General features: G+C 44.2%; 1 protein-coding gene across 1 annotated transcript in view; it reads left to right on the top strand.

Annotated features, from left to right (window-relative positions):
* Window positions 1-24,020, top strand: part of megf10 (multiple EGF-like-domains 10) — an 85,586-nt gene that overhangs the window by 19,184 nt on the left and 42,382 nt on the right. The window contains exons 3-7 of the mRNA XM_084401500.1: window positions 981-1,082; window positions 1,222-1,322; window positions 2,626-2,718; window positions 22,379-22,625; window positions 23,665-23,785. Coding sequence (XP_084257626.1) covers window positions 981-1,082; window positions 1,222-1,322; window positions 2,626-2,718; window positions 22,379-22,625; window positions 23,665-23,785 — 664 coding nt within the window. The remainder of the gene's footprint in view (window positions 1-980; window positions 1,083-1,221; window positions 1,323-2,625; window positions 2,719-22,378; window positions 22,626-23,664; window positions 23,786-24,020) is intronic.

The following is a 24,020-nucleotide window of genomic DNA, read 5'->3' as shown; positions in this document are numbered from 1 at the left end:
TCTCACTCTCACTCTCACTCACGCACTCTCACACTCACACTCTCACACACAGGACACACACACACTCTGTGTTAACAGGCAGGAGATGTCCGTGGCCAAATTAAGGAATGGCTCGGAAATCCATTAAAGCAGATTGAAAAGAACAAAGATGGAGTTTTGTTTCCCAGCTAGATTTACTTTCACTCAGTAATGTGTGGGAACAGCTGTGCGTTGCGCAAGAGTTTCCTATACCAGAGAATGTGTGACCGTTTGGCCAAACGCAAGACTTCTCAGCACATTCACATCATCCTGGGTGTTTTAGTGTACTTATACTGCTACTCAGAGCAAAATACATTATACGTACAGTATGTACGTAGTATATGTAGTTATACTCATTATACTCTAGCACTCACAATACAGTCAAATAGCAAAGGCTTCAGCCCACACCTTTTTCGGTTATTATGTATAGTTTTTCTTTAATATGGAAAATTGTCTGTGAGGACCAAAATACATTTTTGTTGAATTGTTGAAATAAGAACACTTTAGTTCGGCAGAAAGCTATTGCTGTTTACACTGATATTCCTCCTTTATACACAAGTAAAGCTCTTTTTACTCTACACAGCCGACAGGCACAAGTGTTACAAAAGAAACAAAAGAGCTTTTGTCACTATTAACTGTTTAACTGGAGGAGCAGGAATTTGTGGAGCTGTTATGAAGATCTTAAAGACGCCACACACATACCCACAGACAGGTGTCTGGAGAACTAGATAAGAGCTGCTTTAAAGTAAACCGTTGCTTTATTGATTTGTTTTCTACATGTATCTAGTAGCAGTAGTAGCCCACACACGATGAACATGTGACACTCTGTTTAGAGTTTGTCAGCAAATTCATTTTCATACATGGATAACTGCTGTTCTCATTAGCCATTAGTGCTGGAGTAACGGGACCACACATATATCAGAGATGTGGCCTTCATGTGTGTGTGTGTGTGTGTTCTTCAGTTACTCAGTGACCGTGCAGGAGTCGTACGCTCACCCGTTTGATCAGGTTTACTACACCGGCTGCACGGACATCCTCAACTGGTTCAAATGCACTCAGCACAGGTGTGTGTGCTTTACAACACTCAGATTTCAGTGTTTATAACAGTTTTGTAAAGCCCTTTTACATATTTTTTTATGAAATTCAGTAATATAACATTGAATGACCTGTAGATAAATGCATAGTAACTGTGTGGTGTTTTAGGGTGAGCTACAGGACAGCCTACCGGCGCGGGGAGAAGACCATGCATCGCCGCAGGTCCCAGTGCTGCCCCGGCTTCTACGAGAGCAGAGACATATGTGTTCGTGAGTATTACTGAGTATTACTCTCTGAACCTGGAGAAACTCTGAAGCAGTTACAATACTGTAGACTCACAAACTCAAACCACAACTGATCACAAACTGATGATAGACAGATAGACAGACAGATAAGATAAGCCACTTTCACACAGAGATTCCGGAAAATACACGGATAAAGTGACCCGGGATTTGACCCGAGTTCGTTTGATTTTGGTTCATTTACACTGCCAGTGATTTTCCGGAATCAGAGAGGGTTCACACTACGCTTGTGCATTTTTTTTTCTGATTTGATCATAAACTTGCGCATTACGTACCGTTTCACAGCTGGCGAACGATCCCGGCTTCAGCGTCATCACTACGACACGGCATTATTACGGCTTTTGTTCACACCTCGTGCCTTCCGGGACTGAACACGGCAATGTTACTAGGTCCCTAACCCGGCATCGATGCCGGCATCTATCCCGGGTCGTGTTTGCGTTCACACAGAAGGCGTTCTGGCAATTTCCCAGCAATTTGCCGGGATCATCGTGCTGTGTGAAAGGGGACAGATAGATAGACAGACAGAACTACAGACAGATAAGATAGATAGATAGATAGATGGATAGACAGACAGACATATATATATATATATATATATATATAAATATATATACAGTATATATATATATATATATATATATATATAGGTAGACAGACAGATAGATAGATAGATAGATAGATAGATAGATAGATAGATAGATAGACAGACAGGTATATAGATAGACAGATCGATGGACAGACGGACGGACGGACGGACGGACGGACGGACAGACAGACAGACAGACAGACAGATAGATAGATAGATAGATAGATAGATAGATAGATAGATAGATAGATAGATAGATAGATAGATAGATAGATAGATAGATAGCAACAGAGCATCAGCTCAAAGACACTTTTATTGGGCCTGAAAGAGTCTTTTGTATGATCACATGCTGTCTCTCCTCATCATTGAGTTACTGTTCATCTCAGGGAAACTTTAACTATTATCATCATTTCTCTCTAATAATAACTTCTTCTGGCGCACAGAAGTCTGTTTGCTGAATTATGTTAACGTACCCTCAAAAGTACTCAGCACTGAAGCATATCATTTGATATCAAATGGTGAAGAGCAGGATTTGGGGCAGTGGGATTTCCCAGTGGACGGGGCGTCCGAGCATCACAGTGTGTGTGTCTGATGGGGTTTTCTGTGGTTTCTCCTCGTGTTTGTTTGCTGCTCTGCTCATAGAAGGACTGAAATTTGACCTGCTCCATCTTGCTTTCTCTGTAGCCCACTGTGCTGAGAAATGTGTGCATGGCCGCTGTGTGGCCCCGAACACCTGTCAGTGTGAGCCAGGCTGGGGAGGGGCCGACTGCTCCAGCGGTGAGTCTCTCTCTCTCTCTCTCTCTCTCTCTCTCTCTCTCTGTCAGTGTGAACTGGGATGGGGAGGGGCGTGAGTCCTGCAGCTGCGCCTGTCCGTCTCGCTCTCGCTCTCTCTCTCTCCCTCTCTCTCTCTCTCTCTCGCTCTCATAGTCCCTCTCTTCTAGTCTTTAAACTTTAACTTTAACATGTCTTTAAGCATAAATCTATGACAGACGACATCCAGAATGTTATCTGAGCTTTTGCTGCTTTGTGTACAAAATCACTCTCGACACATTATCTTTATACATTTTTTAACAAATTAACACATCTCAGCCTTTTAATGATTATTAGTGTTTGGACATTAGTTTTTAAATATATCAGCTCTATGATTGAAGTTTTTCAGATGTAGTGTCTCAGTAAGATTATCTGTCTCTGATTTTGTTGATGCTTGTATTTGAAACATTCATTCATCACAGATTTTTAGTCTCTTGAACTCTATAGCTATTAACTCTATTATTATTATTTTCTTAGGTTTTGCATTATTTAAATGAGTCACAAATAATGTTTTAATAATTTTTTTAACTGTTCCCTGAGGTTGACGTAATAATGTTGGTGAGATTATTATTACATCAAAAGTAGACATAATTTAGAAATAAATGGCCATTTTCTACCCTGTTTTTGACCCTCTTGACCTTCAGTGCCTGCTATGACTGGGTAAAATCTTTGCATATGAAATAAAACGTCTTGGGTTAGACTGTACTGTGTCGTAACGACACTTTTTTGAGTGAGCCCTCATGGCCAAAGGTGAAGGCAAGCTGCGCACCTGATAGGCCAAGGAAATAGCCTGAACTATCCAGTGCTGATGATCTGTTTGGAGGCTGGGAGCCCCTTCTTGGGAGACCCGAAACACACCAGCAACTGGTCCGATTTCCGCCATCGAGAAGACCTCTGAACATAAATCTTGAGAGCTCTGACAGGGCAGAGCAAATTAAGTCTCTCGTCATCCGCAGTCGTGTGAGGTGGAGGATGGAATGCCTGCAGAACCGTAGGCAGTGCCCTGTTAGAAGGCACCTTAGGCACATAGGGATGGGGACAACTTAGGCACAACCCGGCCTGGGATGCAAAATAGCCTTAATATTCCCGGGAGCAGAGCGATCAGGGGAAATGCTTACAGGCGCCCAGAGGGGTTGGATGCGTGAGAGAAAACCAGTGGACAGTGTGTTGTCTCTCGAGATGCGAGCAGATTCACTTCCACTGGGCCGAACCTCTCGCATATTGACTGCACCACCTCGGGGTGGAGTCTCCATTCCCCCAGGCCTCAGCCCCTGCCTCGACAGGATGTCTGCTCTCCGATTCCGGTCCCCTGGGATGTATGTTGCTCTGAGAGACAACAGTCTCCCCTGGGACCACAGGAGGATCTGATGCGACAGTCTGCATAGATGGCGTGATCTCATACCCCCCTGATGATTTAGATAGGACACCACTGACATACTGTCTGATCTTACAAGAACGTGGTGACCCTTGAGGTCTGGCAGAAAACTCCTCAGAGCTCAGAAGACCGCCAGCATTTCCAGGCAATTTATGTGCCAGGAGGAATGATGGTCCTGCCATAGACCTCTGGTAAAGCGTCCGTCCGTGCCCCAGCCCGTGAGGGAGGCGTCTGTCGAAGCTGCTTTCTGGCGACATGAAGCTCCCAGCACAGGACCTTGGGACAGGAACCAAAGTTTCTTCCACGTAGATAGGGAACGAAGGCATCTGCGCGTAAACCTGATCATGCAGAATGAGTTCCCCCTCGGGGAAAACCCCTTGGTTTTCAACCACCACTGCATGGCCCTCATGTGCAGCAGGCCGAAAGGAATGATGTTGGACGCTGCTGCCATGAGCCCTAACACTCTCTGAAAATGTTTCACAGTGGTGGCCCTGCCTAGCTTTATCCTGGTTACCGTGGCCAGGATGGACTCGATCCCTGCAGGAGACAATTATGCCGAGTCCCACACAACCCCCAGGAACATAGTCCTTTGGGCAGGTGCCAACACGCTTTTCTTTGTGTTGAGTCTCAACCCCAGGCTCTGGATGTGGCCAAGGACAACATCTCGATGCCGAACTGCCAGCTCCTGTGACTGGGCCAAGTCATAAGCCAGTCGGCGATGTAATTTAACACCCGGATGCCCTGAAGCCTCAGCGGAGCTAGAGCTGCATCCATGCATTTGGTAAAGGTGCGAGGGGAGAGAGCTAGGCCGAACCCGATATTGGAATGCTTCGCCCCTGAAAGCGAACCTCAGGAACCTCCTTTGAGATGGAAGGATGGAAATGTGGAAGTATGCGTCCATCAGATCTATCGTGAAAAAACAATCCTCGGATTTGATCTGACTCACGATGGTGGGAATAGTGAGCATCTTGAACCTCAGAGACCGATTCAAGTGCCTTAGATCTAAAATTGGACGCAACCCCCCATCCTTCTTGGGAACTATGAAGTAGCGGTTGTAAAACCCAGACTCCCTGTCTGGGGGAGGAACACGTTTTATAGCCTCCTTTACCAGCAGGGAGTTTACTTCCTGTTCCAATACCCGACCCTGCTCTGGGTCGACGGAGGCTGGTTTCGGGTATCGTTCGAGATTTCTTCCCGACCCCCTGAAGGGGCTCTCCTGCAGGGTTTGGTGTGCGGACACGAGCGCTGCCTGGCCGCAAGCCTGTGGGGCAGACAGTGGAGCGTGCGTTCGCTGGATGTGCACCGAAAGCGCGCTTGACGGCGGGATACGGACATCGATTTCTTGTGGGCTCCGCCCCGGGGGGGACAGCCTGAAGAGGTCCTACTGTCACTAGGACCTCTTTCCCGAAGCCTTTTTAGCCTGCAGGATGGCCCTCAGGTCACCCTGCTTCTGAGAAGGCTTCGGTTGAGAGCGCTGTCTATGCCCCCATAGCTCTTTGAGGGGGGGATCTGGACGCAACGCTCTCTTTCTGTAGGCTGAGGAGATGGTGGATGGCTGCGGCTGCCCGCTGGGGGCAGACTTCTTCGACTTTGAGCGGCGAGGGAGATAAGGCCGCAGACTGTTTCTTCACCTCCTGAAACCTGTTAACCCTAATGTTATCATTAACGGAGTTGCCGAACAGGCCAGAAGGCGAAATTGGGGCATCAAGGAAGAAAGCCCTGTCTTTCTCCTTGATGCCCGATAGATTGAGCCAGAGGTGTCTCTCCGTGACCACCATAGCCGCCATAGAACGGCCGATGGTGCGGGCCGTTTCTTTGGTGACACGGAGAGACAAGTCTGCAGCCTCACGCAACTCCCCAACAGTGTTGTGGGTAACGCGTTACAAAGTAACGCGTTAGAGTACTCTAATTACCTTTTTCGTGAAATGTGTAACTTAACGCGTTAGTTTCTTGCGTTAAGTAATCAGTAACTTCGTTATTTATTTTTTTAAGTAATCCGTTATTTTAAGGAAAGGAAAATCCCGACTGCAGCCTGCTTTTTGTCAGACAGTAGGCTTATTAGGTCTACTTTGCCACCTGCGGGTATATCAGCGGAGCCGAAGTGCTGTGATCGTAAAGTCAATGGCTGTGATACGTCTGTGCCCTGCATGCGCCTGAGTCTGACCCTGTGTGTGTGTGTGTGTTTTTTTTTTTTTTTTTACTCCCGGCAAGATGGCAGAGAAGACAGCATTTGGATTATGGAAGTACGCACATCATGTTGAATTTGTCAACGAAAAGGAAAAGAAAATGCACACTCTGCGTTGGTGAAAAGCTTCTGTCGACCGCCAAAAATTTAATTCGGTTTGTAATCATTTTTGTTTGACAGGCAGCTGTTAATTTCGGTTAGATCGTTGACTGGTTGTTCATTTCTAAATGGATTTAAATCTGCAAGCCTGTTTACCTCAGGTTGTGTTTACAATTAAGCACACTTGATACACTTTGATAACTGCATTAGATTTAAAGAAAAAATAAGGAGTTATCTTGTGTGGTGCTCATACAGTAGCCTAGGCTACCCGGGCTGGGTAGGTGCGAATTTTGATTAATATGTTCTGTGATAATAAATAAATAAATAAATAAATAAAACGCCATGTGGAATAGCCTATTGCTGACTGTCTTTACTGTTATTGTTATCCTGCAGTGTTAATTTAGTCGGATGACTGACGTTATTCATTGTCAGGAGTCACGACTTCTAGGTGCATTTAAAGGGGCCGGGGGCTGTGTCTGTCATGTGTGAGCCGCTGCAAACGGCTTTTAATTTTTGGTAACGCATGAGTACTCTAACGCGTTACTTTTATGAATAGATAACGCTGTAACGTAACTGATTACTTTTAATTGATGGTAACGTTGTAACCTAATTAACTACTTTCCAAAGTAACTATACCCAACACTGCTCCCCAATATCTTCAGGTGTTGGCCCCTCACCCTCATAGAGGTCTTTTTAGAAGGTCGGTCTGGTACGCCTGCAGTACTGCCCATCGTGTGCAGACTGGCTCCAGCCCGACCCGCAGCTATATAAGCCCTGTCGACCAAAGAAGATGTATTGCGGCAGGGTTTGATGGGCAGCACCGAGTCTTTAGCCACGTCGCAACGCAACGTCGGGGGAAAGATAGCTAGCCAATGGCTCTTCCACAAGTGGCATCATCCCATAACCATTTTCTCTCGCCCCCACGGTGTTGCTATAGTCTAAAAATGGGGGGCTGGACAAACAAGAGGTGTGTGGCTTGTTCCACGATTTACACATCGGGAATCGGGAAAAAATGGGAGACCCCGGCGATGAGGTTGCTCTCTTACCCCTTTTCCACCAAGGCAGAGCTGGTGCTGGTTCGGAGCCAGAGCCTAGTTTCAAATCGGTTCTTTGTTTTTCCACCGCCAAAGCACCAGCTCCGAACCAGTAAAACTGGTTCTTAAGTAGCACCAAATCATTGCAGGGTCTAGAACGGAGCCAAGAAAGAACCGCTTGCGTCAGAGGCTGGGGGCGGGGTTACCGTGGCCAACAAGACTGAAGAGAAACTTGTGACCGCCATTTTCAAATAGCAGCTAATCGAGCTAACGGCAGCTAAACACGATTGACGCGATCTAAAATATAAATCTAAGGCTAAAGTCGGCATCTTATTGTTAAAAATAAATGTTATGTACATGCCGTTACTCTCGCTTGTAATCTCCGTCTGTACAAATAATGGCGAGCCGCGCGAACACGTTGGATCCGCCGTGTTTGGATGCCGATGTAGGTCCGCAAAGCCATGAACATCAATAGCAAAGCAACGTGCGCCATTGTTGATGATGTGTTTGTGTTTGGCGCCGCCGCGCTAACGTTGCCGAGAAAGATGAGACGTAGCTGTGACGTAAGTCCTGGCTCTGCGTTGGCTCTTTTAGCCTGTGGAAAAGCAAACCGGTTCTTTGGAGGCTCGTCAGTCGAACCAACTCCGAACCGGCACTAGCTCTAGCTCCGAACCAGCACCTGGTTCTTGTTGGTGGAAAAGGGGTATCTGTGCTGCAGGAAGTGCTTGTCCAACTTGCTTTTTGTTTGCGCTACCTGCCTTTCACGTGGCCAACTAATATTTAAACGGTCCATGGCACGAGAGACAACCTCAACCAGCTCCTCATATGAAGTGAGGCATGAAGTGGCGAGTCATCTCCAAAATCTCCGCCTTCGATGCTGAGGACATCCACTTCCTCAGAAGCAGACAGCTCAAACATCGGGTTCTCCAATAGTGAGGAAGAAGCCGCTGGGCAGGCTTCCACACGAGGAGGGAGAACATCATAACTGGCAGAGGAATCCTGAGAAAGTGCCTCAGCAATCTCAGTCCCCTGTCAGATCCATTTTTTTTGTCAGATCCATATTAAATGAAATGTTAAAATGAAGCTCCCAAACAGTGTACTCACAGTTGGTGTGTGTCCCGAATCTGTAATGAATATGGGGCAGGGATGCACGCACCTCTTGTACTATTGGCTCGCCATGTTTTTTTTTTTACATATATATGTAAAAAAGACAAAGACTCGGGAGATAAATTGATATAACAAGCGTATATTTATTAACAGCCCAGCAAGCATAAATTTATAAAGTTCTTTGGCGTAGGCCCCGTCCTTAGCGCGCAATGCGAGGGTAGCGGAAGCTGCATATCCTGCCTGAAGACGAAGGCAGGGGCGCAGCCGACCCCCTGGAGGTAAAGGAAGGGACCATCCTGGTGGTGGTGGGGAGGATGAAGGGGAAGGTATCATCTTGGTGGTGGTTGAGGAGGATGGAGGTAATTGGCAGTGTCAGCATCTGCGAACTCAGACAAATGTAAGTACCAATCTTTTATCCTGCGAGTGTTAGCACATGGTTGGTTAGAAGTGAGGTAATACATGACGCGCTGATTGAGTCTTCCTGGCAGAACTTACGCTAAAGCTTTCATTTTCATTCATGCTTCAGAGGCGCTACGCTGGGGGCCGTTCCCCCAAAGTGTCGTTACGACGTAATGCGAGTTGCCTCGAAAGGGAACTATGATAACAGTTCCTGTGATTATCTAATCATAGAAAGTGTGGATCACATGATCATATTCACATCTATAAAATGTCCCTTTTCACAACCTTTTTTTTGCAGCACTAAGCATTTTAGCCAGTGCTGATCGCATGAATTCAATGCTCAAGACTCTCACCAATGTTATCATATAACAAGTTTAGACATGATGTAGATAAGAGTTTTGGTTGGCTGTTTTATCAATGCATAAGCAGAAATAAATGATTTTGTGACAGAACAGCCAACTACATGAGTCCTTACATATCAAAACAATAGTTTATCACTGATCACTTACTGTACGTGTTGTGGCATTATGTTTGGGTCCATCTTTCAGTTAAAGTGCATTTGCAAAGCTTGTATCCAATTGGGTTTGGTTTACAAGAGAATCCACTGTCAAATTTCATATAATCCTGCCCTAGTGACACGATCAGGCACTTCTGAAAGGAAGCAACACCCTGTTCTTCCACAGCCAAAATCTGTTTGTATGCCAAGTGACCATGTTTTAGTATCTCTCGCTTCTCTTCTCACCTCACTGACATGAGCCAAAGAGGCGATGCTGAAGAAGCAGGTGTTGATCTACGTAATGAAGAGGAAGTAGAAATCTACAAGCCATTGGAAAATGGGGATCTAAAATGTAAAGATTATTTTGTACTTTTACTTGAAGCATCCAACAAATTACAAAATGACATCTTCCAGGCAACCAATTCGAGGGTTGCAAACACGTCTGAAAACAACGACCCCAGAAGCTAACGATTCCCCGTCACCAGAGTCAAGTAATCAAAACCGGAACTTGAAAGATCTTTTTGCTGAAATTAGTCAAATGAACATGACTTTGCAGGGGGTAGCAAATGATGTGATAACTATCAAAGCGACTAGTAAAGATGCGATTAGCTCCGTACAGGCCAGACTCGACGAAGCCGAGAATCGCTTAACTAGTGATACTGAGAGGATGGCGAAACTTGTGGACGAACTCTGGAATAAAGCTGAGGATTTGGAAAATCGCAGCAGACCGAATAATATCAAAATAATCTGCCTCAAAGAGGGGAAAGAAGCAGGCTGCAAAATGAACGAGTATGTGCAAAAGATCCTGTCAGAGGGGCTCGGGTTGACGGGATCGGAGTTTGAGATTGAGCGGAGTCATCGGAGCCTTGGGCCTAAGCCTAATGATGATCAACGTCCCCAGGCCGTGTTGGTGAAATTTCTATGTTATACCGCGAGGGAGAAAGTCCTGGCTGCAGCGAAAAAGAGCAGGGGTTTTGAATGGGAGGAATGCAAGCTGTCCATCTTCGAGGATATGTCGAGGGAGAGAGCAATAATGAGGATGAAATTCTCAGCAGCGAAGAAGTTACTCTGGGACCACGAGGTTCGACATAACCTGGGGTTTACTTGGAAGGGAAAAAAGCAGAGTTTTACTGACCACATGGAAGCGGAAAGAGATATAAAGGAGCACATCCAACTACAAGGAGGTGACAAGTAAAGTGCTGTGACTGGATATATGTAAGTCAAAGTATTATGAAACGTGGTTGTAATGGTGGGCGGGGGAAAGCTTTGGGGTCTGTCTTCCCGAGTCAGTGTCTGTTTGCTGACCGCGAACATCACGGACCAAAAGTGTAACCCAGAAGTGGGCTCGCTGCCCCTTATGGGCAGTGTTTTGAGTTAAATTTTTTCTCCCTTATTTGGTTTGTTTTTTTGTATGTTTTTCAAGGATTCGTTGTTCACAAAAATATTGGAAGTTAAATTGTTGGTTTTCTATCAGAAATGACTGTGGGTATAATACCAGTTTATATGTTAAAGGTTTATTTTTTCTTTCGTTTTGGAACTTAACAAGGAAGTTGCATCGGGGCACAACAGGTGCGAAGTGTTACATTTTATTAGTGTGTGAAGGATAGACAATGTGTAAATTTCATATCTTGGAATATAAATGGCTGTGGGTCACCCGTTAAAAGGAAAAAAATACTTGCGTATCTTAAGATCAGAAAAGCTGATATTGCCTTTTTACAAGAAACGCATTTCAAAGATGAAAAGGAAGCCTTGAAACCTAGATGTGGCTGGGTCGGACATGTTTTTCTGTATCAAGCAAGAGGAGTGGAGTAGCCATTCTAGTGAGGAAGAAAATACATTTTGTATTGATGAATCAACATAAAGACAAGGAAGGTCGTTGCACAGAAGTAAAGCTCAACGATGTTAAAGTAGTGCTGTGGAATGTATATGCACCAAATAAGGAGGAGCCTGAATTATTTCATGAGGTAAACTAAATATTAGCCAACCTCGAGGGATATGTTATATTTGGAGGTGACTTTAATCAGACTATGGATGGCATCCTGGACAGAAGTCAAAACAACATCAGATCAATCCCTAGAGATAGGGCTGCTATTCACACTATCAAAGATGACAATGGATTAATAGATATTTGGAAATTTGTTAATCCATGAGAAATGGAATACACATTCTTCTCAAATTGTCACGCCAAGTTAAAATTAGAAATGAAGGTAGATTATAAGAAAAGGGGGAGATGGAGGCTAAATACCTTTATGCTGGAGGATAAGGTCTTTGTAGATTCACTGCAGGACGACATACATATGTTTTTTTAACTTAATATTGGGTCAACTCAGAGATTAACAACAGTTTGGGATGCCTCTAAGGCATTTATAAGGGAAAAATGTATTGCTTATGTTAGTAGGATGAAAAAAGAAAGTGTCAAAAAAGTGCAAATTTTAGAAAAACAAATCAGTGATTTAGAAAAAGAATTGGTGCTAGGTTTTACAGATTTTAAGTTTAAACAGCTTTGTCAATTAAAATTTCATCTTCACGAATTCTTTAATAAGAAAGCAGAATATGCATTATTTAGATTGAAGACCAAGTATTATGAGAGCGGGGAAAAAGCTGGGAAACTCCTTACTAGGCAGATTAAGCAACATGATGCATCTCATGTCATACCTGTAATTAAGAAGGGAAATAAGGTGTTCACCTCCAACAAAGAAATTAATAGGGTTTTTAACCAGTTCTATTCAAAACTGTACACATCAGAATCCTATTACAGTCCGAAGGAGTTAAAAGACTTTTTAGCCAATGTTTCATTGCCCACTTTAACCCCTGACGAACGAGACTCAATATATGCACCTATAACACAAGAAGAGGTTAGAACTATTATAATGTCTTTGAAATCTGGAAAATAACCAGGCTCTGACGGATTTCCAGTCGAATACTACAAGAAGTTTGTCGATGAGTTGAACCCAATATTAAATGAGGTATATTCAGAGGTACTTGTGAATTATATGTTACCTGACAGTTTTAATGAATTTAATATCACTCATACCAAAACCCGAAAGAGATACGGTGGATCCTGCTAATTACCGTCCAATAAGTTTATTAAATGTAGATTGTAAAGGGTTAACAAAATTATTAGCCTCACGATTAGAAGGTATTTTACCTAAAATTATACACAGAGATCAGGTAGACTTTATTAAAAATAGATCCTCGTCTGACAATATGAGAAGACTATTACATCTCATGTGGATGAATCATTCTAATCTAGATCCCATTGGTGCAATATCGCTTGATGCGGAAAAGGCCTTTGATAGGGTGGAGTGGGGGTTTCTTTTAGCGACCTTAGGAAAATATGGTTGGCTCAGGTTTTGTGAAGTGGGTTAAAATTCTTTACTCCAATCCTAAAGCACAAGTAACTAATGGAATAATGTCATCCTTTTTTAATCTATCTAGGTCTACCCGCCAAGGCTGTCTTCTTAGTCCACTACTTTTTACATTAGTTTTGGAAGCGCTTGCTTCAATGATTAGAGAGGAACCAAGAATTAAAGGTGTATTTGCAGGGGAAAGAGAACATAAATTAGATTCCCTGATTGAGACTGAGACTCCCTGATCAGTGCGCTGACTCCAGAACTAGGGAGCTGATTGAGACTGAGACTCCCTGATCAGTGCGCTGACTCCTGAACTAGGGAGCTGATTGAGACTGAGACTCCCTGATCAGTGCGCTGACTCCTGAACTAGGGAGCTGATTGAGACTGAGACTCCCTGATCAGTGCGCTGACTCCAGAACTAGGGAGCTGATTGAGACTGAGACTCCCTGATCAGTGCGCTGACTCCAGAACTAGGGAGCTGATTGAGACTGAGACTCCCTGATCAGTGCGCTGACTCCTGAACTAGGGAGCTGATTGAGACTGAGACTCCCTGATCAGTGCGCTGACTCCAGAACTAGGGAGCTGATTGAGACTGAGACTCCCTGATCAGTGCGCTGACTCCAGAACTAGGGAGCTGATTGAGACTGAGACTCCCTGATCAGTGCGCTGACTCCTGAACTAGGGAGCTGATTGAGACTGAGACTCCCTGATCAGTGCACTGACTCCTGAACTAGGGAGCTGATTGAGACTGAGACTCCCTGATCAGTGCACTGACTCCTGAACTAGGGAGCTGATTGAGACTGAGACTCCCTGATCAGTGCGCTGACTCCTGAACTAGGGAGCTGATTGAGACTGAGACTCCCTGATCAGTGCGCTGACTCCAGAACTAGGGAGCTGATTGAGACTGAGACTCCCTGATCAGTGCGCTGACTCCAGAACTAGGGAGCTGATTGAGACTGAGACTCCCTGATCAGTGCGCTGACTCCTGAACTAGGGAGCTGATTGAGACTGAGACTCCCTGATCAGTGCGCTGACTCCAGAACTAGGGAGCTGATTGAGACTGAGACTCCCTGATCAGTGCGCTGACTCCAGAACTAGGGAGCTGATTGAGACTGAGACTCCCTGATCAGTGCGCTGACTCCTGAACTAGGGAGCTGATTGAGACTGAGACTCCCTGATCAGTGCGCTGACTCCAGAACTAGGGAGCTGATTGAGACTGAGACTCCCTGATCAGTGCGCTGACTCCAGAACTAGGGAGCTGATTGAGACTGAGACTCCCTGATCAGTGCGCTGACTCCTGAACTAGGGAGCTGATTGAGACTGAGATTCCCTGATCAGTGCGCTGACTCCTGAACTAGGGAGCTGATTGAGACTGAGACTCCCTGATCAGTGCGCTGACTCCAGAACTAGGGAGCTGATTGAGACTGAGACTCCCTGATCAGTGTGCTGACTCCAGAACTAGGGAGCTGATTGAGACTGAGAGTCCCTGATCAGTGCGCTGACTCCTGAACTAGGGAGCTGATTGAGACTGAGACTCCCTGATCAGTGCGCTGACTCCAGAACTAGGGAGCTGATTGAGACTGAGACTCCCTGATCAGTGTGCTGACTCCAGAACTAGGGAGCTGATTGAGACTGAGAGTCCCTGATCAGTGCGCTGACTCCTGAACTAGGGAGCTGATTGAGACTGAGACTCCCTGATCAGTGCGCTGACTCCAGAACTAGGGAGCTGATTTAGACTGAGACTCCCTGATCAGTGTGCTGACTCCAGAACTAGGGAGCTGATTGAGACTGAGACTCCCTGATCAGTGTGCTGACTCCAGAACTAGGGAGCTGATTGAGACTGAGACTCCCTGATCAGTGCGCTGACTCCTGAACTAGGGAGCTGATTGAGACTGAGAGTCCCTGATCAGTGTGCTGACTCCAGAACTAGGGAGCTGATTGAGACTGAGACTCCCTGATCAGTGTGCTGACTCCAGAACTAGGGAGCTGATTGAGACTGAGACTCCCTGATCAGTGTGCTGACTCCAGAACTAGGGAGCTGATTGAGACTGAGACTCCCTGATCAGTGTGCTGACTCCAGAACTAGGGAGCTGATTGAGACTGAGACTCCCTGATCAGTGCGCTGACTCCAGAACTAGGGAGCTGATTGAGACTGAGACTCCCTGATCAGTGTGCTGACTCCAGAACTAGGGAGCTGATTGAGACTGAGACTCCCTGATCAGTGCGCTGACTCCTGAACTAGGGAGCTGATTGAGACGAGTTGTCATGTGCAGACAGACCATCAGCAGTCCTGAGCTTCAACTTTTCTTGTTGTGTCTGGGTCTCAGTGTCCCTCAGGACCTGGATCAGTTAACCACTGCTGGGCTTTATTACAGTGACTTTATTACAGGATTTGGCAGCATGGTTGCAGTCAGCTGTGAGATGACTTTAATTCCATCTGAAGACTCATTGTATCTGGCCTTTCCGGGCCACAAGACGCCAACAAAACACTGCCCTGAATTGAGTCTGAAGGAAAAAAGGCCTTTCTTCAAGAGCAAAGAGCAAAACAAAGAGAAGGCAGTGATTGGCCAGAATCACAGGAAATGACCTCAGGGCTGAGCTCATGTGATGTCAGATGTAGACCGGGGCTCCAAATAGATGTCCTTTGCCTCAAATCCTTCATTCGGATTAAAAAAGCGACTTTATAATAACTTTCATGAATGAATCAATAACAAACATTGGTAACACTTTAGAATACTGTTCCTTCATTAACGAATAATTACACAGGGACAAACGAGTAACGTATTATTAACATTCTAGTAACTACTATTAACTAACAAGAAACTCTGATTAACAAATTAGTAAGTAGCGCTCAGATGAATGTAGTAGTTCATTATTAGTTAATCAATAACTACAATTTTTTTCATACCTCCCAGAGAACTACTATCTACAGGTTCATAATTAACATGAATAATGCATAATTTATAATAAAAGGTAATGGTAACCCACTAGTAATGACTCAAGTATTACTACATCATTTTAAAGGAACTACTAATTATTTGGATCAGTATCTAAAGTGAAAAACATGATAACAGCCTAATATTGACTGAAGTCATTGTAAGCTTTTGAGATTTTTGTAAGATTTTGAATAGCAATTCCTTCCAATGGATTTGGTGACACTTTAGTCATTACTAGTGTGTTCCCATGATCTTCACTTTAGAATACTGATCCAAATAATTAGTAGTTCCTTTAGAAAGATGCAGTAACACTTGATTCATTACTATCCAAAACCTTACAAAAGCCTTAAAAGCTTACAATGACTTCAGTCAATATTAGGATGTTATCATGTTTTTCACTTTAGAATACTGATCCAAATTATTAGTAGTTCCTTTAGAAGGATGTAGTAATACTTGATTCATTACTAATGGGCTACCATTACCTTATATTAAACATTGTGCATTATAAATATTTATTAACCTGTATATAGTAGTTCTTATAGTCTTCAGTGAGGTATGAAAAATAGTAGTTATTGATTAGCTAATAGTGAACTACCACATCCGACTGAGCGCTATTACTTACTAATTCGTTAATCAGAGTTTCTTGTTAGTTAATAGTAGTTACAAGAGTGTTACTAAAGCATTACTCATTTGTTCCTGTGTAGTTATTCATTAATGAAGGAACAGTATTCTAAAGTGTTACCCAAACATTATATCATGCTTAACAGAACATTAGTTCATATAATATTCACATAGCTAGAAATATCAGATATGCTTGTTAATAAGTAAACACTATGAGAATCATTATTTAATGTAAAGTGAAATGCTTACAAATGTCATTACACTTTCAAATCATATGAAACATGCACTTCTTTAAAATACAAAAAAAAAATATATTTACATCATAATACACTATAATACTTGTATATCCATATGAATCGATACTGAATGGAATCGAGATCAGAGTTGAGTCGAATCGCAAGCTTGTGAACTGAAATCCCATCGAATGGTGAAATTTGTGTCTATCCCAAGCCCTACTGCTTTAAAACATCTGTACCTCTGCAGTTGTTCTTTAGCAGAAGTATTGACCACACTGATCATACTGAAACGATTTATTGTGCTATATAAATAAATGTGACCCAGTTTCTTTGTGAGAGGGGAACTAATGTGTTGAGGCTGGTGTTCAGAGCAGCTGCTGCTGCGGCTTGAGTTTCAGTCTCTGATGAAGCCGACAGTAGCGACACTGGTGGTGTTGTGCTGTGTTTCACTGGTGGAGATGTGCTGTGTTTCACTGGAGGAGATGTGCTGTGTTTCACTGGAGGAGATGTGCTGTGTTTCACTGGAGGAGATGTGCTGTGTTTCACTGGAGGAGATGTGCTGTGTTTCACTGGAGGAGATGTGCTGTGTTTCACTGGAGGAGATGTGCTGTGTTTCACTGGTGGAGATGTGCTGTGTTTCACTGTGGAGATGTGCTGTGTTTCACTGGAGGAGATGTGCTGTGTTTCACTGGAGGAGATGTGCTGTGTTTCACTGGAGGAGATGTGCTGTGTTTCACTGTGGAGATGTGCTGTGTTTCACTGGTGGAGATGTGCTGTGTTTCACTGGAGGAGATGTGCTGTGTTTCACTGGAGGAGATGTGCTGTGTTTCACTGGAGGAGATGTGCTGTGTTTCACTGGTGGAGATGTGCTGTGTTTCACTGGAGGAGATGTGCTGTGTTTCACTGGAGGAGATGTGCTGTGTTTCACTGGAGGAGATGTGCTGTGTTTCACTGGAGGAGATGTGCTGTGTTTCACTGGTGGAGATGTGCTGTGTTTCACTGGTGGAGATGTGCTGTGTTTCACTGGAGGAGATGTGCTGTGTTTCACTGGAGGAGATGTGCTGTGTTTCACTGGAGGAGATGTGCTGTGTTTCACTGTGGAGATGTGCTGTGTTTCACTGGTGGAGATGTGCTATGTTTCACTGGAGGAGATGTGCTGTGTTTCACTGGAGGAGATGTGCTGTGTTTCACTGGAGGAGATGTGCTGTGTTTCACTGGAAGAGATGTGCTGTGTTTCACTGGTGGAGATGTGCTGTGTTTCACTGGAGGAGATGTGCTGTGTTTCACTGGAGGAGATGTGCTGTGTTTCACTGGTGGAGATGTGCTGTGTTTCACTGGAGGAGATGTGCTGTGTTTCACTGTGGAGATGTGCTGTGTTTCACTGGTGGAGATGTGCTGTGTTTCACTGTGGAGATGTGCTGTGTTTCACTGGTGGAGATGTGCTGTGTTTCACTGGTGGAGATGTGCTGTGTTTCACTGGTGGAGATGTGCTGTGTTTCACTGGAGGAGATGTGCTGTGTTTCACTGGAGGAGATGTGCTGTGTTTCACTGGAGGAGATGTGCTGTGTTTCACTGGTGGTGTTGTGCTGTGTTTCACTGTGGAGATGTGCTGTGTTTCACTGTGGAGATGTGCTGTGTTTCACTGGTGGTGTTGTGCTGTGTTTCACTGGTGGTGTTGTGCTGTGTTTCACTGTGGAGATGTGCTGTGTTTCACTGTGGAGATGTGCTGTGTTTCACTGTGGAGATGTGCTGTTTTTCACTGTGGAGATGTGCTGTGTTTCACTGGTGGTGTTGTGCTGTGTTTCACTGGTGGTGTTGTGCTGTGTTTCACTGTGGAGATGTGCTGTGTTTCACTGTGGAGATGTGCTGTGTTTCACTGGTGGTGTTGTGCTGTGTTTCACTGGTGGTGTTGTGCTGTGTTTCACTGTGGAGATGTGCTGTGTTTCACTGTGGAGATGTGCTGTTTTTCACTGGTGGAGATGTGCTGTGTTTCACTGGAGGAGATGTGCTGTGTTTCACTGGTGGAGATGTGCTGTGTTTCACTGGAGGAGATGTGCTGTTTTTCACTGGTGGAGATGTGCTGTGTTTCACTGGAGGAGATGTGCTGTGTTTCACTGTGGAGATGTGCTGTTTTTCACTGGTGGAGATGTGCTGTGTTTCACTGGAGGAGATGTGCTGTGTTTCACTGGTGGAGATGTGCTGTGTTTCACTGGAGGAGATGTGCTGTGTTTCACTGGTGGAGATGTGCTGTGTTTCACTGGTGGAGATGTGCTGTGTTTCACTGGTGAAGATGTGCTGTGTTTCACTGGAGGAGATGTGCTGTGTTTCACTGGAGGAGATGTGCTGTGTTTCACTGGTGGAGATGTGCTGTGTTTCACTGGAGGAGATGTGCTGTGTTTCACTGGTGGAGATGTGCTGTGTTTCACTGGTGGAGATGTGCTGTGTTTCACTGGTGGCGATGTGCTGTGTTTCACTGGAGGAGATGTGCTGTGTTTCACTGGTGGAGATGTGCTGTGTTTCACTGGTGGAGATGTGCTGTGTTTCACTGGTGGAGATGTGCTGTGTTTCACTGTGGAGATGTGCTGTGTTTCACTGGTGGAGATGTGCTGTGTTTCACTGGTGGAGATGTGCTGTGTTTCACTGGAGGAGATGTGCTGTGTTTCACTGGTGGTGTTGTGCTGTGTTTCACTGGTGGTGTTGTGCTGTGTTTCACTGGTGGTGTTGTGCTGTGTTTCACTGGAGGAGATGTGCTGTGTTTCACTGGTGGAGATGTGCTGTGTTTCACTGGTGGTGTTGTGCTGTGTTTCACTGGTGGAGATGTGCTGTGTTTCACTGTGGAGATGTGCTGTGTTTCACTGGTGGAGATGTGCTGTGTTTCACTGGTGGAGATGTGCTGTGTTTCACTGGTGGAGATGTGCTGTGTTTCACTGGAGGAGATGTGCTGTGTTTCACTGGTGGTGTTGTGCTGTGTTTCACTGGTGGAGATGTGCTGTGTTTCACTGGTGGTGTTGTGCTGTGTTTCACTGGAGGAGATGTGCTGTGTTTCACTGGAGGAGATGTGCTGTGTTTCACTGGTGGAGATGTGCTGTGTTTCACTGGTGGAGATGTGCTGTGTTTCACTGGTGGAGATGTGCTGTGTTTCACTGGTGGAGATGTGCTGTGTTTCACTGTGGAGATGTGCTGTGTTTCACTGGTGGAGATGTGCTGTGTTTCACTGGTGGAGATGTGCTGTGTTTCACTGGTGGAGATGTGCTGTGTTTCACTGGTGGTGTTGTGCTGTGTTTCACTGGTGGAGATGTGCTGTGTTTCACTGGTGGAGTTGTGCTGTGTTTCACTGGTGGAGATGTGCTGTGTTTCACTGGTGGAGATGTGCTGTGTTTCACTGGAGGAGATGTGCTGTGTTTCACTGGAGGAGATGTGCTGTGATTCACTGGTGGAGATCTAGATTGCAATGTTCTCATTTACTCAACGTCAGTTAGCTAAAGCAGTGCTGGTCTCCTGGACGCATGGTTGAAACACGTAATGAGAGGATGTTGAATAGAGTCGATGTGGACAACCGTGATGTTGAACTGGGTCACGGATCACTAAAGCACTCTAGTAAGATTTGCCTGAAGAAACAGAATAGAGGTTTCAATGAGGTCGTGTGGAAGACATCACAGGCCTGACATACAGAAGATAAAACACTAATATTTTCATTTGAAAGTCAGATTTGAACTCAAGCGGGGGAATTAGGGTAATCTGGGACACCTAAGCTCTGATCACAGTAAATGCTAAAAGTCTCAAATTACCCTCAGAATATTAACACAGGGTTCATGGAAAGCCTAGAAGTAGCAGGGATTTTCCCCAGTTTGTGGATAAATACAATCTTAAAAGTCTTTGTAATAGTGAGTTCATAGCTTTCTGCTTTCAGAGCAGTGATGTAGGAAGTCCTGTACTTTGTGGATCCCTGATAATATATCCCATCATACACCTGACACAATGTGTGTACAAACAAGCTCAAATGAGCCTAATGCAACTTTTCATCAAGAAAAAGAAGATCTTAGAAAAAGAGACTCCAATGTTTTTGTTGTCATTCTCAAATGACTAGCATCTCTTATTCTAAAATAACATTGTTCTGTCTTTTTGACACATTTACAAAAGCCAAACATGCACAAGTCAGATTATTCATTCCTATATCCAGGAGTGGATAGCTGTGCTTGCATGCTTAAACTAACTCAGCGAACACATGAACGGTCATCGGTCTCTTAAGTGTCCATCAGTGAGTTCAGTTTGTGTGAACAGTGGAAGCTCATTACATCATCACATGTTGTTCTTGTGTATATGAGTTGGTTCATGTGCAGTGGAATGTGTGTTTGTTTCTCTGAGCATCAATACACAGCTGTTTGATTATGAACTTCCTGCCTCATATTTTCCTAACGCTGTGGCCGGAGCGAGAGGGTCGCCGGACTGCAGATGTGGCTGTAGTGTCTCAGTGTTTAATGATGGAACTGAAACCGTCAGTCTAATCATCATACAGAGTGATGTCATTTAGATTTGATTTTAGCTGGTTTATGATTGGACACATTCAGGGTGTGGGTTGTTTAGGATTTGTTAATTTTATATCCCTGGAAGTAATTTGTTTCATCCCTGCTTCTGTTCAGATGCATTAGGCATTTCTGACAGCATATTAAAACAGCTCAGGTTACGACTGTAGCACTGCGTCACTGTCGCTTTGGGGAACGCCTAATCTATTGCTGTCATATCTATATAGGCGATATTATCTATATCAGCACAATGCACTGCCGCTGCCACCACCACTCTTTCATGAGACCAAAAGACATTTTCATTTTAAGTAGTGTTATAGATGTTATGCCCAGCGTTCCAAGCAGCCTAGTAAAATGTCTGTGACATAACATTTAAAAAACATTAGACAAATGTCCAAAAAAAAACATTCCATGAACAATGTATAAATAAAGTTTTTATGCTAAAATTTAGAGAACATTATTAAAGACCAGATAGCTCTGAAAAAACGTTCTATTAACGTTACTGGAAATTCGTTTGTCCATAACTTTGAGAGAACCTTGCAGAACGTGCTGAAAAAATTCCTGTTAGCTTGGATAATAAAAATGTGTGGGGAAAGATGGCTGAAATGTTTGACAGCTTATGTACCTCAGGGGGCCTGTAAATTGTACAAATACATTTATAGTCAGCAAGTTATTAGTTCATTTTTTATTTTTATTTAGTTAATTCAATAACACTGTATTTCTACATTTTTTTAATTTCTAGATTAAAATTCATTGATGACATTCTTGTTTAAATATCCAGAGGTCGTGATATATGTGAAATATATGATTTTGTGCTGTATATTGGTGTCATACACTGCATTAGCTTTAGGATTTTATAAAATAGATGACTCCAGGTTCTGCATGATTGATTCCTAGAAACATCTACAGTCACACTAATGATTTGCATTACTTGACAGATGAACTGATTATTAACACTGATGTCTTGTCACAGTGCTTGTCCTCTTTCTTTATGCATATGTATAGCTGCTGTTACAGTGTAAAGACAGTGCTGTGTCGTGTGCTGAACTCACACACACACTAAAGCAGCTCTGATGCAGGATTTCATTCACAAACAACCCAAGACTGATGTTGAACTTCGCTCAGACAACTATTCTGCTGATCTTTCCTTTAGCGACTGCACATATCACATATATTATTGATCAAATCTCTGCTATTTTCCACATGTCTAGATATTTTCTGTGTCAGAAGTGCAGCTGTGTGTGTGTGTGTGTGTGTGTGCAGCGTGTGATGGCGAGCACTGGGGTCCGCACTGCCGGAGCCGCTGTCAGTGCCAGAACGAGGCGCTGTGTAACCCCATCAGCGGAGCCTGCCTCTGTGCGCCGGGACACCGCGGCTGGCGCTGCGAGGACCTCTGTGAGCGCCACACCTACGGCAACGGCTGCCAGCAGAAGTGCCTGTGCCAGAACAACGCCACATGCCACCACATCACAGGAGAGTGTGTATGCAGCCCAGGGTACACCGGAGCATTGTGAGTTCACCTGCGACAGCCGTCAAGTGGCGCTAGCAACACCAAGCTCATGGGTTCGAATCCCAGGGAATACTTACTTACTTTACTTACTTTTATACTTTATTGTCAGACAAGTCTGAAATTGTTCTTGCATAATAGTGTCTATGTTGACAACATCCAACATACATTCTACATCGACAAGTATGGCAGAACTAACGCAACCTTGCGGTACTCCGACATTTGTAATGATTGCAGACGACACTGTTTTATTCACTTTGACTCTCTGAACTCTATCAGTGAGAAATGAGGTATACCACTGGATCAGATAGGGATTTACATTCAACTGTGCAAGTTTTGACACCAATCTGTCAGCCTGTATTGTGTTGAATGCAGAAGAGAAATCCAAAAACAAAGTTCTTACAATTGTTTTGGATTTATCTAAATGCTTAGAGATGATATTTACTAAAGCAGCAACTGCATCTTCAGTACTACAGCCTTTCTTATAGGCAAACTGCCAAGGATCTAATTTATCTTTAAATGTCATAACTAAATGCTGAAGTAACAATCTCGCTAGACATTTCACAATCACAGAGGTAATTCTGGGCTATTGGTCTAAAATCTTTATATTCTCTTGGACATGACATTTTCGGTAATGGTTTTATGTATGCCGTCTTCCATATCACAGGAACAGTGTGTCAACGGAAGCTTGAAATACTGGTTGCCACACGGGTGCTAATTCATGTGCGAAATTCTTTAAAAGACCTGCGCTACATCCGTCAGGACCAACAGCCTTTTTTGTTTAATAGACTGAAACGTTTTCCTAACATCCTCAGCCTCGGAACTCAATATGGAACTACATCTATTGTTTCTTTGATCTTGTTGTGTTTGCCTATTAGTTCAAACCTGGTAAAAAAAGATGTTTAATTCATTCCCAAAACGAAGTTCATCATCAGTTACAATAGATTTTTTTTGTTTTGAAAATGCAAGAATGCAAGAACTTGGACAAAAGCGTCTCTTGAATGCATGAATGTAAATGTGTTTGGTGTGTGTGTGTGTGCAGCTGCGAGGACTTGTGCCCTCCAGGGAAGCATGGGCGGCAGTGCGAGGAGCGCTGCCCCTGTCAGAACGGTGGCGTGTGTCATCATGTGACCGGAGAGTGTTCCTGCCCGGCCGGCTGGATGGTACGCCTGCAACACTCAATATTAACTGACATCTAGATGGAAAGATAAATATTTGTAAATATTTCCCTATTTTAAGGATCGGCGCATCCGGTGCATGGTCTAAAAGGGTTGTCCCTATTCTCTTAATGAGTAATGGGTGAGTTTTGGGTGTAATGTGCAATAAACCAATCAGAGTCTCATTTCCCATGCCCGTTAAAAGCCGGTTGCGCTCGCGCCATGGCGGATTCACTATTTA

This window comes from Rutilus rutilus, assembly GCF_951802725.1.
Source record: "Rutilus rutilus genome assembly, chromosome: 25".
NCBI classification, from domain to species: Eukaryota; Metazoa; Chordata; class Actinopteri; order Cypriniformes; family Leuciscidae; genus Rutilus; species Rutilus rutilus.
Note: the sequence above shows the minus strand (reverse complement) of the source record. Positions and strands in the feature narration are given on the sequence as shown.